Source organism: Capra hircus, chromosome 2 (genome assembly GCF_001704415.2).
Source record: "Capra hircus breed San Clemente chromosome 2, ASM170441v1, whole genome shotgun sequence".
Classification (NCBI taxonomy): Eukaryota; Metazoa; Chordata; class Mammalia; order Artiodactyla; family Bovidae; genus Capra; species Capra hircus.
The window spans coordinates 99566321-99584407 of NC_030809.1; the positions used below are offsets into that span (position 1 = coordinate 99566321).

Here is an 18087-nt window from a genome sequence, read left to right on the forward strand (position 1 = left end):
TGTAGCTAATTTTCATTAAGACTAATAGTTTTTTTTTTTTTAACTAGCATATTAGTGTTGTAACAATGCTGCTGCTGCTAAGTCGCTTCAGTCGTGTCCGACTCTGTGCGACCCCATAGACAGCAGCCCACCAGAGACTCCTGTCTCTGGGATTCTCCAGGCAAGAATACTGGAGTGGGTTGCCATTTCCTTCTCCAGTTGTATGGTTGTAGTCTAAATGGTATAAATCTGTAGTCATGGATTATAGGTTTAATTCAGTTTATCTTGCCTGTCTATCACATTTAAGTTTATTGCATTATTGACTGAAAACCTGATTAAGTCACATACGATTTGCAAAAGTCTAATGTTTGGTAACTGACTCTGAAGAGAATCCTTTAGTGGAAATGTTTATTTATGTCTTAATATTTATATATCATGCAATATACTCTATTAACAGAAGTCACTTAGAAGCATTTCTGCATAGTAATAACATGTTATACAAATGAAATAAGATAATTTCTCTAAAATGCCCATATCTACTGCCAGCTTGCTAATGTTGTGTGTACTGTTTGTTTATACTTATTTTAAATGTTGTTTTGACAATGTATTTGTTTTACTCTGTTGCTAGGCAAGAGTATTCTTGCCAGAATCACATGTTTTTCATTCTGCTGGAAATGTAGGTTAAATGGTTGTAATTTTTTTTTCAATATTTATTTATTTGGTTTTGCCAGGTCTTAGTTATGACGTGCAGGATGTTCGTTGTATCATGTGGGATCTTGTGGCGCACAGATTCTCTAGGTGTGGTAAACGAGCTCAGTAGCTGTGGCTGGTGGGCTTAATTAGTTGCTGCATGGCATGTGGGATTTTTGTTCCCTGACCAGGGATTGAACTCACATCCCCTGCATTGCAAGGTGGATTCTTAACCACTAGACCACCAGGGAAGTTCCTCATTATGACTTATTAAGAGCACAGAATTGGGATTCTTTTAATACAGTCTTGAGGAAATTTTGCCTGCTGATCTGTGTCCAGTTTTTCATGATTAGTGAGGAACACAGACTGTAAAACAAGACTAAAAGTCTTGAATATATTTAGAAAACTTATTGACATCCCTTTAAAATATTATTTCCAGAGTTTTTAGCTTGTTCCTAACTAATGTCATAGATTATTCCAAAAGTCTAAGCTTTCAATGTGGGAGTTAAACAAATGCAAACTCTTTTTTTTAAGTAAATGTTTTATTGACTCAATAAGATTAATCAGTTTTGTAAATTTTGGGGTTTTCCTTAATGTTTTTCAGTTATTTAAGTGGCTTTTGGTCTTTTTTTCCCCAGTGGGTTACAGGAACATTTCCAGATTGCTTTGCTGTTTTAGTTTTTATTTAGAAACTGAAATACCTGTGTTCTGAGTAAAGTAGTTTTCTGTTTCCTCTATGTGAAATGATAATAAGGGTGGTTTTCTCATACAGTTACTGTTTTAATTAGAAGAAGTACTACATGTAAAGCACTTAGAACAACAGTGCCTGGAACCTAGTAAGAGTTCAGATGTTAACTGGTTATAAGGATTGTTATTGCTGCTGTTACCATTTCCTGACTTTGCCGTTGGTTTAAATGATAAATATCATTAGGGGACAGTATAATATCAGATTATATATCACATGATTTTTCAGCAAGATGTGTATTTAATGAATGAGAGACCTTTGACTATCAAAGGGAACATTTTTGGTTATTTGTTGATATTTTCTGACTCAAAAGTGTCTGCAGCATAACACTCCCTTTCTTTACTGCACTTAGTGAACCTGAAGCTTCAGAAAGGAGGGTCAGGTGATGGCATAGTAGATCATTTATGTTATGGATCGAATGATGTGAAAATACCTTATTTGTACAGTGTTTGACATTTTGCAGCACATTTTTCATTTTTAATCTTAAATACACAAGGACAGATGGTTGTGTCATTTCATAAATAAAGATCTGAAATCTGGATAAATATGTGGTTTCTCCCAGCCACACAATTAGTATACAGTGTGCCTGAGCTGAAGAATCTAAGACTTCTGGGTGGCATTGTGTCTTTGGGAAATGTAAGTTCTAAGTTCCGAACAATTGATTTTCTAAATATCTTTTGGTTCTTGTCCATTTTTAAGCTGGGCTGTCTCTGTTATTAACCTTACTGATATTTCTGTTACTCCATGTTTAAATTTTTGTTATACAATTTGAATGGTGCAAAACTATGATCATCTTCTCTCTTTGGTAACAGTAGGTAGAATTTTGTATGTTTTGGGAAAGAAAATTTAATTTACATGATGGTTGAAAGTGAAAATTTGGGAGTATTCTGGGAATATGTAATTGTTTTTATTACTTTTATTTTTTTCTGTAATTTAATTTAAGCAACATCTAATCCCACTTTTTGCTTTGTGGAAAGATTGCTTTTTTAATATGAAATGAGGAAAGAGGCATTTAATGGAAGTTCTAGGTTAGTTTTTACATCGTTTTCTAGTTTATAACTGTTACAAAGCTCGGTACAATGGCATATTTTGCATAGTATAAATTTTCAACAGTTAAAATAACCAATTGTCGTTGACCTTTTTCTTTTTTTGTTTGTTTTGGTTTGTTTATCTAGTACACAGTTTCCAAGGAAATACATACATACATAACGCACACAAAATCAGATAAGAAAATAAAAATAGTTTTAAATGCAATCAGGAAAATACAGATAAAATACTGAGAGTGGGTCAGAGTTAACTGTTAGATTTGTAAGCCCTTGCAGTATTCTAAAGTTAATCTACCCTTACGGCAGAAAGTGAAGAGGAACTAAAAAGCCTCTTGATGAAAGTGAAAGAGGAGAGTGAAAAAGTTGGCTTAAAGCTCAACATTCAGAAAACGAAGATCATGGCATCCAGTCCCATCACTTCATGGGAAATAGATGGGAAAACAGTGGAAACTGTGTCAGACTATATTTTGGGGCTCTAAAATCACTGCAGATGGTGATTGCAGCCATGAAATTAAAAGGTGCTTACTCCTTGAAAGAAAAGTTATGACCAACCTAGATAGCATATTAAAAAGCAGATACATTACTTTGCCAACAAAGGTCCGTCTGGTCAAGGCTGTGGCTTTTCCAGTGGTCATGTATGGATGTGAGAGTTGGACTGTGAAGAAAGCTGAGCACCAAAGAATTGATGCTTTTGAACTGTGGTGTTGGAGAAGACTCTTAAGAGTCCCATGGACTGCAAGGAGATCCAACCAGTCCATTCTGAAGGAAATCAGCCCTGGGATTTCTTTGGAAGGAATGATGCTAAAGCTGAAGCTCCAGTACTTTGGCCGCCTCATGCGAAGAGTTGACTCATTGGAAAAGACTCTGATGCTGCGAGGGATTGGGGGCAGGAGGAGAAGGGGACGACAGAGGATGAGATGGCTAGATGGCATCACTGACTTGATGGACGTGAGTCTGAGTGAACTCTGGGATTTGGTGATGGACAGGGAGGCCTGGTGTGCTGCAATTCATGGGGTCGCAAAGAGTCGGACACGACTGAGCAACTGAACTGAACTGAACTGAAAGTTAATCTTAGGCCCTTGTTTGGGTGTCAGGGAGATCACACAGAAACACAATCAAATCTATAAAGTGTTTTGTTCATAATGGAAAAGGAAGCAGTGCTTGGCATTTTAGTCTAAAAGGGGGAATGGTGAGTGATAGAGAAGACTATATAAAGTAGAGGTCAGAGTTTTTAGTTGTTGATTATGATATGAAAAATTTTCAAGGAAGGAACTGTCAGTCATCTCAGATAAGGTATTGATTCATGGAAATGAGGAACCAAGGAAGAGCATTTTATTCTGGACTTGTACTTTCATTACTGTGCATTATATTATTTTCCATGATTAAGCACTGTCTGGTAGATAACATTCATTAAATAATAGTTTTATTGAGATATAAATCAGATAGCATATGATTTGCCCATTTAAAGTGTACAATTTAGTGATTTTTAAGTGTATTCACAAATATTTTCTCCCATTCTGTAAGTTGTCTTTTATGCTCTTCATCCACTTCTTAATTTCATATGAATGTTCTTATTCTCTTGAAATGATGATTGCAAAAAGATTAATTGGACATAACATTAAAAATTTTAGTGAGACAAGAAATGCCATATTCCATGCAAAGATGGGCAAAAATGTTTCATGCAAATATTTCATGAAAAGATGGGTTCAATAAAGGACAGAAATGGTATGGACCTAACAGAAGCAGAAGGTATTAAGAGGTGGCAGAATACACAGAGGAACTGTACAAAAAAGATCTTTGCAACCCAGATAATCACAATGGGGTGATCATTCACCTAGAGCCAGACATCCTGGAATGTAAAGTCAAGTGAGCCTTAGGAAGCACCACTACAAACAAAGCTAGTTAAGGTGATGGAATTCCCATTGAGCTATGTCAAATCCTGAAAGATGAAGCTGTGAAAGTGCTGCATTCAATAGGCCAGCAAATTTGGAAAACTCAACAGTGGCCAGTGGCCACAGGACTGGGAGAGGTCACTTTTCATTCCATTCCCAAAGAAAGGGAATGCCAAAGAATGCTCAAACTACCACACAATTGCACTCATCTCATACTCTAGTAAAGTAATGCTCAAAATTCTCTAAGCCAGGCTTCAGCAATACATGAACCATGAACTTCCAGATGTTCAAGCTGGTTTTAGAAAAGGCAGAGGAACCAGAGATCAAATTGCCAACATCCACTGGATCATCAAAAAAGCAAGAGAGTTCCAGAAAAACATCTACTTTTACTTTATTGACTATGTCAAAGCCTTTGACTGTGTGGATCACAATAAACTGGAAAATTCTGAAAGACATGGGAATACCAGACCACCTAACCTGCCTCTTGACAAACCTGTATGAACTGGACATGGAACAACAGACTGGCTCCATATAGGGAAAGGAGTACGTAAAGGCTGTCTATTGTCACCCTGCTTATTAAACTTATATGCAGAGTACATCATGAGAAACGCTGGGCTGGAGGAAGCACAAGCTGGAATCAAGATTGCCAGGGGAAATATCAATAACCTCAGATATGCAGATGATACCACCCTTATGGCAGAAAGTGAAGAAGGACTAAAGAGCCTCTTGATGAAAGTGAAAGAGAGTGAAAAGGTTGGCTTAAAGCTCAACATTCAGAAAACAAAGATCATGCCATCCGGTCCCATCACTTCATGGGAAATAGATGTGAAAATAGTGGCTGATTTTATATTTGGGGGCTCCACAATCACTGCAGATGGTGACTGCAGCCATGAAATTAAAAGATGCTTACTCCTTGGAAGGAAAGTTATGACAAACCTAGACAGCATATTGAAAAGCAGAGACATTACTGTGCTAAAAAAGGTCCATCTAGTCAAGGCTATAGTTTTTCCAGTAGTCATGTATGGATGAGAGAGTTGGACCGTGAAGAAAGCTGAGCACCAAAGAATTGATGCTTTTGAACTGTGGTGTTGGAGAAGACTCTTGAGAGTCCCTTGGACTGCAAGGAGATCGAACCAGTCCATCCTAAAGGAGATCAGCCCTGGGTGTTCATTGGGAGGACTGATGTTGAAGCTGAAACTCCATTACTTTGGCCACCTGATGTGAAGAGCTGACTCATTTGGGAACACCCTGATGCTGGGAAAGATTGAGGGCAGGAGGAGAAGGGGACAACAGAGAATGAGATGGTTGGATGGCATCACCGACTCTATGGACATGAGTTTGGGTGAACTCCGGGAGTTGGTGATGGACTGGGAGGCCTGGTTGTTGGGATTCATGGGGTCGCAAAGAGTTGCACACGACTGAGTGACTGAACTGAACTGAAATGCCATATATCCATTTGCTTAGTCGCTCAGCTCTGTCTTTGTGACCCCATGGACCTTAGCCCGCCAGGCTCCTTGGCCCATGGGGATTCTCCAGGCAAGAATGCTGCCCTGGATTGCCATGTCGTCTTCCAGGGCATCTTCCCAACCCAGGGATCAAACCCAGGTCTCCCGCATTGCAGGCAGATTCTTTATTGTCTGAGCCACCAGGAAAACCCTAGAGTACTATACTGGGTAGCCTATCCCTTCTCCAGGGGACCTTCCTGACCCAGGAGTCTAACCGGGTTCTGCATTGCGTGGATTCTTTACCAGCTGAGCTACTAGGGAAGCCCATAACAATGCCATGAAGAGTGTGAAAAGGCAACTTACAAAATGGGAGCAGTTATTTGTGAACCATATACCATATGACAAGGAACTTGTAACCAGACTATATAAAGAACTCTTAGGTTATACCAAAAAAACAACTCAGTTTAAAATGAGCAAAGCAACTGAACAGACATTTTTTGGCAGATGTATAAATGGCCAAGGAACACATGAATAGATGCTCAACATCATTAAGAAATGCAAATGTACGCTCTTAATGAGACACCACTTCATACCCACTAGAATGGCTAAAATAAAACAAGTGAGACAGTACTTAGAGTTGACAATGTTGTAGAGAAATTTGAACATTCAGCTATTTGTAAAGCTTCCTCAGACAACCACTGCCTTGCATTTCATTTCCTTTGGGATTGTTTTGGTCACTGTCTCCTGTACACTGTTAAAACCTCTGTATAAATCTTCAGGCCCTCTGTCTACCAGATATAACCCGTTGACTTAGATCATATCTGAATGGGCTTGGCCTAGTGTTTTTCCCTACTTTCTTTAATTTAAGTCTGAATTTTGCAGTAAAGAGCTGATGATCTGAGCCAGTCTGTTCCAAGTCTTGTTTTGCTGCTGTACAGAACTGCTCCATCTTTGACCACAAAGAATATGATCAGTCTGATTTTGATATTGACCATTTGATGATGTCCATGTATAGAATTGTCTCGTGTTGTCAGCAAAGGATGTTTGCTATGCCTGGTGTGTTCATGCTTTAGGAGTGTATAAAATGCCCATTTAAAAAGTTTGGGGATCAGGTTAGGTGATACTTGCTATTTTAGATTTACGAGTCAGAAATAGAAGTTCTCGATCTTTGAAGTTCAAAGGTCTTAAAACCATTGGCCTGCAGGATTAGGTCCCTGATAGATGATGGTGGCTCATAACATGGTTTTATTTTGAAATATTTAATGAATTTCATCTCACTTGATATTCAGTTCATTGATTGGTCTCTGTGGATGACTTGGTAGAGAAGGCTTGTGAGACCAAGTCTATGCTAAGCTAAGGAGTCCTACATTCAATTTACAAAATATTCTCTGGGCAAGAGTTAGAAGAAATCTTGATCTGCCCATTTAGTACTTTCTCAGCTTTGTATGTTACACTTTTCCATATATGTGCATGGTTTATTCTGTAGAGTTACTATGGACTAATAATACAGTTTCCTGTATACATGCAGTATGCTTCTCATAATTGAAAGATAATAGAAGATCAAGTAAGTAGTGGTGCTTTAGAAGAATTCCCATGGTAGAATAGTTAAGACATCTTTTTATCTTTTTGTGTTATCCACCTATAACCTCCTTCCTCATTTGCCTATTCAGTGAACTCCAGTTATCACCTTCTACTAGTTCTTCCCTTTCCTTAGACACAGTTAAGTTTTTTCTTTTCTGTAGAACTTTGAACAGATTTCCTATTATAATGCTTACTCACATGATAACTATTTGTTTGTTTATCTGTACTCTAAAACTGTTTGAGCACATTGTTTGCATACTTATGTTTGAATATTATGTTAACATAGACTGGATTTATGGCCCATGATAACATTCCATTTTTAACCTTCTTTTGTGGAGAAATATATGGTCTATGTGTGTATGTGTGTATTTGTACATTATAATTTTTGTGTTATTTCACTCAGTTGTACATATAATTATATGTTTAAAGAGAAAATGTTGGGCTAAGAGTTTTAAAAATACTTAATTTTAGCTGTTTCTCTGATGAAGAAATTCCATATTTTAGTTTTGTTGTTGTTGTTAGTACCATGTATAGTGTTGTATGTGGAGAAGCAATGGCACCCCACTCCAGTACTCTTGCCTGGAAAATCCCATGGGTGGAGGAGCCTGGTAGGCTGCAGTCCATGGGGTCGCTAAGAGTCGAACTCGACTGAAGCGACTTAGCAGCAGCAGCAGTGTTGTATGACTCTTCCTGAATGGGCATAAGATCCAGATGTGTTTTTGGTTACTTGAAAATCTTATTCTTACAGTAGAGTACTCACAGTCACTTAGTGCCTTTCTTGGTGTTCTGTCTACCTATATAAGAGGAAGAAACAAGGTTCATCAATGGGTTAAGAGAACAAAATAATTACATATAAATTTTTACTCTTCAGTGTTTCCTAGCCTAGCGTATATATTCAGTTACAAAGAAGACATACCTAAATCTAGCAAAATAAGTTACCATGTAAAGGAGCAAGTGGTAGAAGACAATAGAACCTACATGGTAGAAAAATTTGTGCTTGGTGAAGAATGAATGATCCTCGGCAATTTATTAGAACACTATAGATTAAATTTAATATTTCAACTTAATATTTTAAAATTTCAAGTGTTTTGTTCCTTTGTAAAATTTCATTTTAACTTACAGTCTGCATCAGCAGCTGCGTCACCATTTCAACCTACATGGTATAGTGAGTCTGAGATAACTCAGGGAGCACGCTCAAGATCACAAAACCAGCAACGGGATCATGATTCAAAAAGACCTAAACTTTCTTGTACAAACTGTACATCTACCTCAACTGGAAGAAGTATTGGCCATGGTTTAAATGCAGTATCAGGTAATAATTAAATTTATGTATGTACGAGTCACTCTATATGTATTTTGGATAAAAGCCTGTTTCCCAAGCTTTTCTGTTTTAAACAAGTAGATTGAATGTGAGACTGAGTCAGAAATAAGAGTGGATCTTCCAATATCTTACCTTAGGTTAGTGCTGGAACTGAAATTAACTCTTCATCTTGGATTTTTGTTCTAAATTTGGCAAAAATGTCTTACACAAATGGGATTTTAATGGATTTTATTTAATTAGAATAGCTGATATGTTATAGTAGCAAAGTTTGTAAAACTGACCTGTCTTCTGCTTATTATTATAGGAGATGAAGTTTTAAATTGTTACTGGGAAAGCCAGATTTACAGATAACATGTTTTAAAATGTTTCCTTGGCATATTTGTAAATAATACACATTGTGCTATATGACCCTTACTTTAAGAAAATGTAGAAATTCTTTAGTTGAAAAATAGTTGGTGGTATTCTGCTAGAAGTTCTGTACAAGGAGTTGGAAAGCTATGATTCTAGTCTTCTAATTGCGTGACATTGGACAAATCACTCAATCACTCTGGTATGAAAGACTTAGGCATAAAGTAATTGAATGAGCATAAGCAATTCCTTTCTATTTTGTTAGGTAGGACGGCCATGAGAAAGACACTGGCCATCTGAAAGATAATAAGAGTAATGTGATGGGTAAGAGCAGACTGACCTTAACTGTGTAGACAGACATCATTACATAGTGATACTTTTGTTCTCTTCTGCTCTGTGAAGGCTTAATATTAACCCCAGGGCTTTTCCCTTAATGAAGGGAAATTATTTGAGGAGTTTAGGACTAGGAGAGGAAGACCCAGAATTTCAAGATAAACAGTAAAGGGGGGTAAGTTTTGAGACTTAATTTTTAATTTCTTTTTAAATGAAATTATATCTAAAAAAATTTAGATTATAATTGGAATGATACATGAATTCTTAGCATAAGAATGAACGAAGTATGGCAGCAATAATAGTTCCAACAAAATAATATAACTTGCAATATAACCTCTTTCTTTCCAAGATGGCTTTGATTTTTACTGTTCTCATCACTTTTGCTGTAATCATTTTTACATCATGTGTATATTGTGTATTCAGATATTTCAGGGAGTGACTGAGACATTAGCATTCTAGACAAGGGGTAGATTTTAGTATTAGAGAAGAACATGTTTGAGTAGGAGATAATTTTATGAGTGATTAGTGCATTAGTGGATTTTGCTTTTCATTGCAACTATATAACTGGATTCCTATGTGTGCATGCATGCCTGATCACTAAGAGTTGTGTCTGACTCTTTGCAACTCCATAGACTGTACCCTGCCAGGCTCCTCTGTCCGTGGGATTCTCCAGGCAAGAATACTGGAATAGGTTGCCATGCCCTCCTCCAGGGGTCTTCCTGACCCAGGGATCAAACCCACGTCTCTTAAATCTCCTGCATTGGCAGGCAGTTTCTTTACCACTAGCTCCACCAATAAACCATAATTATCTCTGTGTAGTATTGAAAATTTGTTGTCATCAGAAACCGTGAAAGGTTTCTCTGAATTAAAACTTCCTCAATTATTTTAAGATTCTACTTGGAGGCATAGTCAAGTTCCCAGATCTTCATCAGTGGTACTTGGATCATTTGGAACTGACTTGATGAGAGAGAGGAGAACAGATTCCTCCATTAGTAATCTTGCGGATTATAGTCACCGAAGTGGTGATTTCACAACTTCATCATGTATGTATAAGCTATACTGTTATGCATAATTTATCTAATAATGTTACATTTTCTTCTTTGTATCATTAAAATCACAGTACAGAGGAATAAATGAAATAAATACTATGAAGATTTAGAATATAGAATAGCTTGATATATATTCTAGGACTTTGTTGTTTTACTGTAAAAATTGTAACCAATTTAAAATATTTAGACACAAGTATCCAATTCTGTTTGCTTATAACTTTTCTACTCTTCTGAATGTATGTTTTATATATACTTGATAATTCTTATATGCTGCAATATAATTTGCCTTATGAATTAAGTAAAACATGAAATCATCATTTTAAGACATAATTTAGGATTCCTTTAGTTTAGCATGAATTTGTTTTTGTTTTCATTTAGTTGAAATAAAAACCCACACTGTTTTTGTCAGTGTATGTAAGCCTAAATTTAAAAAAGTGAAGAAGTCCAGTGAGTTATCCATTATGCAGTGAATCCATCTGAAAAAAAATAAGTGCAATTAAAAAAATAAAAATAAAACAATAATAGTACATAACTGAAGATAAAAGATACTAACTGAAGTTGACAGTCATAGCAGACAAAAGTGCAATTTGATTTACAAAGAAGAATATGCATTTCTATTGGACGGTTTAACTAGATTTGTTAAATGACCTTACTAGGGCAATTTTTTGCTTTATTTAAGACAAATGAAAGTGTATTATTTTCATTTGCTTGACTTTGGATGGAGGAGGTTTAGTAAACAGTGTCAGTAGCTTCTACATTTCGAAAGTATAAGTGTATGGAATAGATTTGTCCCCATTGATTCTTCCATAAGGTACCATGTGTTAGCACAGTAACAATCTAGTTCTTAAACTAGATATATGGATGAATATTTTTTATAAAGGAATGCTGTGATATTTCTCATTCCACTTGAAGGTTAGAATCATCAGCAATGTAGTGTTAAAATTGTAGGTGCCAGAGCTCTATTCTGACTAGGAGTTCCCGGCCAGTACTTTTTTTTTTTTTAAGCATAGTTATGGTTGATGAGTAATCAGAGATTAGAATCCCTGTTGTTAACTTGAAAGAAGAAGCCAAAGGTTGGAGAAAGTTTGAACTGTTAGCATGGTTTGCCATAAAATTACAAGAATGATAGTATTTACATGAAATAACTTTGTACTTATTAGAGTAAGAAAAATTTCCAAAACACCACTCCCTATGAGAATTTTGCTTTTACTTGTTATGAGTCATTCACATTGAGTTTTTGACCCATTTAAAATTCCTTATCCATTTAGATGTTAGGTATTCTCCCGTATCAATTTTTGATCGATAAATTCTACTGTTATACCTTCATCCGTGTTAGTAGATTGATGTTCGCCTCTTATAAAGCTATAATGCATATCTGTTTTTAAAAATTTGTAATGATGACTTTATTCAGCAGCACTGGATTTTACCAAAAGTGTAGACAGATAGTTAAACATGTTAATTTTTTCTCTATAATAATAGTTAGGCTATGTAGTTATAATATGCCAGTGTTCAGTTTGAATCTAGGGGTTAATTTTGGGGTTAATCTAGGGGTTAATTAATTAGTGGTTAATAGACTTAAATTTAATAATGCACAGATAATTCATGAAATTGGTTATCTTTTCCTTTTTTAAAAAAATAGATGTTCAAGACAGAGTTCCTTCTTCATATTCACAAGGAGCAAGACCAAAAGAGAACTCATTGAGCACTTTACAACTGAGTACATCATCTACTAACCACCAAATGCCTTCTGAACATCAAACCATTCCATGTTCTAGGGACTCGGCTAGAAATTCTTTAAGATCAAATTTTTCTTCAAGAGAATTAGAATCTCCCCAAAGCAGTATGCAGCCTGGATTTTCTTATACTTCAAATAGAGGTGAACCCTCAACTATAGGCAGTTCAGATAGAATTAACTCATCTCACAGATCATTTCAAGAATCTTCTGACAATGAAGGTAGACGCACAACAAGGAGATTGCTGTCACGTATAGCTTCTAGTATGTCATCTACTTTTTTTTCACGAAGGTCTAATCAAGAATCCTTGAATACAAGGTCATTGAGTTCTGAAAATTCTTATGTTTCTCCAAGAATCTTGACAGGTTCTCAGTCTCGTGGTAACGCAGCATCAGCTTCTGATATTCCTGATAATAGGGCATCCGAAGCTTCTCAGGGATTTCGATTTCTTCGGCGAAGATGGGGTTTGTCATCTCTTAGCCAAAATCATAACTCTGAGCCAGATTCCCAAAATTTTAACCAAGAATCTGAAGGTAGAAATACAGGACCATGGTTATCTTCCTCACTTAGAAATAGATGCACACCTTTGTTCTCTAGAAGGAGGCGAGAGGGACGAGATGAATCTTCAAGGATATCTACCTCTGATATACCATCTAGATCTCATCATCTTTTTAGAAGAGAATCAAATGAAGTGGTTCACCTTGAAGCACAGAGTGATCCCCTTGGGGCTAGTGCCAACAGACCACAAGCATCTGCAGCACCAAGCAGTGTTGGTACAGGTGACTCCCCATCAGATTCAACTCGTAGTGGACGAAGTACAGGAATAACAGGGATCCTTCCTGGTTCCTTATTTCGATTTGCAGTGCCCCCAGCACTTGGAAATAATTTGACTGACAATGTTATGATCACTGTAGATATTATTCCTTCAGGGTGGAGTTCCTCTGATGGAAAAAATGATAAAACTAAAAATGTACCTTCAAGAGACCCAGAAAGACTACAGAAAATAAAAGAGAGGTAAGTTTGAATACATGTCTTAAGCCCGTAAAGCAGGAACAGATTAGAGAAAGAACTGTTTGTTTCTAAAATGGTTTCTCATAAGAATGATGTCTGAAATTTTCTTCTTTTAAAATTTATATCCAGTAAGATGTTAGTATCTTGCTCAGAGGTAAAATGGATGAGAATTAATACTAGAGATAGGTACTGGGGGTGTAAATTGCATCAGGAAAAAATCTAAAGGTTGTTTTTAACCAGCTTTGGACACAGATACATATGGAAACAAAAGCCCTTAATCTCTTACCCTTTGTCTTGGTAGGCTAGGGCTACATGGAATTGGTAAGTTGACCCAAGTGGTCTTGTGTATCAAGACAATATTTCACCTTTTAATAAGATCATTTATTTACCATTTATTTATATTTCTGATTTCAAATCTTTTGGGGGATGAGGTAAAATCACAGATTTTTAAATTTTTTTAAAAGTCTAAATGTATTCTGAATTACGGTGACTGTTTGACAGAAATGTCAGTTTAAAGTCAGAACTTAGAATCTTTTATTCATATGAAATCTTTTGTAGAGCTTAGATTGCTTAAAAATCTCTGGGGAAAGATGAAAGATCAGAGATTTTCAGTCCAACTTAATTATTTTGCCAGTTAATAATTGTTGCTTAGTTTTTCCATGTATTAAAATTACTTTTATGATGAAATGGGATAGGATAGTGCACATAAAAGATACTTGTAAGAAGAAAAGACTTACGTAATGCTAAGGTCTTTGGGTGTTTTTGGTTTTTGTTTTTTCTTATTCATAAAGGCCCCAGTAATGAAATCATTGGGGAGCATAGTTGTTATAATCACTTTAGATTTTTTTTTGTTTTTAACAAGAAACAATTCAAATCTTACTCTGGGTAATAAAGGGAGCTTCATATGCGTTCTAAGATAGTGAATATAGACGAATATGTTTCCACTTTTCCTTAGGAAAAACAAATTGTACCAAGTGAAGATTCCCTTAAAATTTGCTTTTTTCTCCTTTCGTAGAGAAGAATTTACTCAGCTGTGGTAGTGTTAGGTTTAATGTTACAGGAGCAGCCTCTATTTGCTAACGGTCAGCTGAGTAATATAGTAAGTAACTATATTTCTCGTGCTCAAAGTGAGATTAATTTGAGTGCAGTAGTGTAAGTAGGCAAAGCATTAGTTTACTGATTTCCAAAGAGTAACCAATTAAGCCAGCACTGCCCTGTCTGGTTAGCTAGTTCAAAAGCACATTTGTTGGGGTATTTTGACATGGAGTTTATATGTGTGTGTTCCTTTATTATGTTTTTCATTTATACATGAGGATTATAAGATACTTTACAATTAAATGATTAAAAGTGTAAAAAAATGGACTCTCCCAAAGTAAAAACTCAAGAGCCAAGGAAAGTCACATCTAAAGGTAAAACATAAAGATTAACGTTCATGGGGCTTCCCTGGTGGCTTAGTGGTAGAGTCTGCCTGCCAGAGCAGTAGACACAGATTGGATGCCTGGTCCAGGAAAATCCCACATGCCACAGAGCAACCAAACCTGTGCGCCACAACTACTGAGCCTGTCTTCTAGAGTCCAGAAGCTGCAGCTGCTGGGGCCTGCACACCCAGACCCTGTACTCTGCAGCAGGAGAAGCCCCTCAGTGAGAAGTCTGCACACCGCAGTTAGAGAGGAGCTCCCACTCACGGCAACTAGAGCAAAGCCCATGTAGCACCAAGGACCCAGCCAAAAATAAATAAATAAAAAACCAAGATTAATACTTGAGGTTCTATCTCTGCTTAAGCCTAGGTATGGAAGTCACCTCAAAGTACATGTGTTTCTCTTTCCACAAATCTTTTGCTAAACTCATATGGAATCCATTTAATATAATCCAGGTTGTATTTCAGTTAAAGTTTAGTTTTCTGTATCATCATTTTATTGAGTGCCTTTTTTGTGTCAGCAGTGGACTAAGGTGAGAGATTTTAACCAAAAAAATTACTTGCTCTATAGTGATCGTTTCTGCATTTAAATAAGCAGTACATGTTGGCCTGTGAAATAGGATGTCGGTTAATGGGAACTGCTCCACACTTTAAAATCCTAACCTTAAAGAAATGAGAATGATTTACTAACATTACTGGGGGTGGGGAAAATGAGGAATTTTAAAATCTATTGTTTTGATTGTGTTAATACAAAAATTAATCAGTTTAAACATTACGTGGTTCTAACAACATGTAAATTGAAAAATCACAAGTCAATGTTTAATTCATCAAAGTTGTCTTAAAAGTTTTGAGGGGACAAAAGTAATGGGTATATATGTACATTATCTTTATACTTTTGGAATTAAAGTAGTCTGTGATATTGTAGAAATTAAAATCTTCACGAAACTTATAAATTATGAAAGCTGTGGAACTTAAGCTGTGGTACCGAGGACAAATTACTTTAAATTGTTTGAAGATAAGTAATAGGGTAGCCTATTTGATTTGCTTTTAAAATATTACATTTTTTACTCTTGTTGGAAGTATTTTTCTTGATAGTTGCTATTTATTATTGTTATTGTTTGCCTTTTTTCTCCCCAGAGAGACCATGATATATTTTGGGATTATGTATAACTAGAAATGACCGACTAGGATGAGTTTTGATAGCTCTGTTTAAGAAATATACTGTCTTTTCCAGCCTCCTTTTAGAGGACTCTGAAGAAGAAGAAGGTGATTTATGTAGAATTTGTCAGATGGCAGCTGCATCATCCTCTAACTTGCTGATAGAGCCATGCAAGTGCACCGGAAGTTTACAGTATGTCCACCAGGAGTGTATGAAGAAATGGTTACAGGCCAAAATTAACTCTGGTAAGATTTACCCGTGTGTGTATATTTTTTTTCACAGTTGTTTTTTTTTTTTAAAGAAATGCATGCATGTATGCATTTTAGTTAACAATTCTGATTATAATTTATTCAAATTTATACTCTTATCAAAAGTGTCAATCATTTTTCAAGCAAAAGCATTAAAGAGCATTAGTTTTGCTTCATAAAATTTAATGTATAGTAGTGTTATATTTCATTTACTGAATAGTCTTATTTACTTCCATATGTGTATAGTTAACTGTGATTTGTTATTGCTGGTGACCCTTATATCATGTAAGATGCTTTTGAATCAAAGAAATACTGTTACTATTTAGCAGCTATGTGTCCTTGAGAAAGATTTATTTTCTCTAATGTTATTATGCAGCAGTAGGATTACTGTAGGGAGTCATTGTTTATTAAGTGCTGTTATGGACCCAGGCATCGTTCTAGATATGGGATATAGAGAAGTCAGACAAGGCAACTTTCTCCCATGGAGGTAGTATTATGTGTTAAAGGAATGCCTTGTTGAGATGCTGCTGTGGCTGCTGCTGCTGCTGCTGCTACTGCTAAGTCACTTCAGTCGTGTCTGACCCTGTGCGACCCCATAGATGGCAGCCCACCAGGCTCCCCTGTCCCTGGGATTCTCCAGGCAAGAACACTGGAGTGGGTTGCCATTTCCTTCTCCAATCTTGTTGAGATGAGGGCATTTTAAACTTGAACAAAGAGGAGCTAGCTATTCTAGAATGAGAGGAAGAGCATTCCAACACATGGAACAACTAGCACAGAGCCTTTAAGGTGGGAATGACTTAGGTGTGTTTGAGGAACTGAATGAAGGCCCAGTGTGGCTGTAACTTGTGGGAAGGGACAGGGGTGATAAGTTGAGATACAAGAGATGAGCAGAGGCTTGCTCATTTAGGACTTTGAAAGCTAATGTCAGAAGCTTAGATTTTTATAAGTGTTATACGAAGCCACTGAAGGTCAGGGGAGTGGAATGATCTTATTTCTATTTTGGCTGCTCTGTGAAGAGTGGATTTTATTGGGACAAGAGTAGAAGCAGGGAGCTTTTGTGACCAACTAGGAATCTATTGTTTTGGAGGTGGTGATGGTGGTGGTGGAGACAGATGATTCTGGTATGTTTTGGAAGTAGAGTCTATGGAACTTGCAAATGGATTGGATGTGGTGGAGTAAAGAAGGACAGTTAGAGAAGGAACTGTTTTTTTGCCTTGATCTACTAAGTAAATTGTGGGACATTTATTAAAATAAAGAAGACTGAGAAAAGTGTAAATTTGGGAAAGGAAACCAAGAGTTCTGTTTTGGAAATAATTGTATATGAACTGTTTCTTAAATAATGATATGGAAATGTCAGCTGGGCAGTTAACAAGACAGGCATGATGTTTCAAGGGTTTCAGTGCTGAAAATTGCAGTTTTGGGAATCATGAGCACATAAATAGTATTTTAAGCTTTGAGATTAAATGTCACTAGCACAAGGGCAGATACAAAAAAAATGAACCCGAAACAGAGCTCTGAAGCACCCACACGTTTAGTAGGAGCAGAGAAGATTTGTGGAGCAGCCTCAGTCTGATATGAAGAAAACTAAGAAAATGTAGTGTTGTGCAAGCCAAAAGAAGAACGTGTTCTAAGAGGATGTAAGCAACCCTGTCAGGTACCACAAAGAAGTCAGAACAGAGAGATAAGAACAAATGACAGCTGGAATTTGGCAGCATGGATGTCCTTGGTGACTTCAGTGCTGGGCAAAGTGGATGAGGTGAGGTGTCATTGTATTACTAAATTGGGCTAAGACTAGGGAAACAGCAACGTAGACAGTACCTGTTTTTGTTTTTTGTTTTCAGGGTAGAAAATTTGAGGACATGTTTTTATTTTAACAAGAGATACTGTGAAGAGAAAAATTTATGAAAAAAGAGGGGGAAGATGGGATCCAGAGTACAGGTTGAATAGGTAGTTTTTAATAGGGAAAGGGTACCTGCTAGTGTGGACATGGATTATTTCTAACCGAAGTGTGTTGTTTTGGTGAGAAGGTGCTTAAATTCCCATATAATTGCCTCTGTTTTCTTAATAAGGGTCTTTAGCTGATGGAGGGG

At 36.5% G+C, this 18087-nt stretch overlaps 1 protein-coding gene across 9 annotated transcripts in view; it reads left to right on the forward strand.

Moving 5' to 3' along the window:
* Positions 1–18087, forward strand: part of MARCH7 (membrane associated ring-CH-type finger 7) — a 47593-nt gene that overhangs the window by 17063 nt on the left and 12443 nt on the right. For 7 of the 9 annotated variants that reach the window (XR_001296552.2, XM_018063557.1, XM_013969446.2 and 4 more), the window contains 4 exons: positions 8501–8690; positions 10271–10423; positions 12069–13176; positions 15825–15994. Coding sequence is in view for 8 of the 9 variants with exons in the window: in XM_018063557.1 (XP_017919046.1) it covers positions 8501–8690; positions 10271–10423; positions 12069–13176; positions 15825–15994 (1621 nt within the window). In the remaining variant the exon portion in view is untranslated. The remainder of the gene's footprint in view (positions 1–8500; positions 8691–10270; positions 10424–12068; positions 13177–15824; positions 15995–18087) is intronic. The other 2 variants (XM_013969466.2, XM_018063558.1) reach the window with 1 other exon arrangement.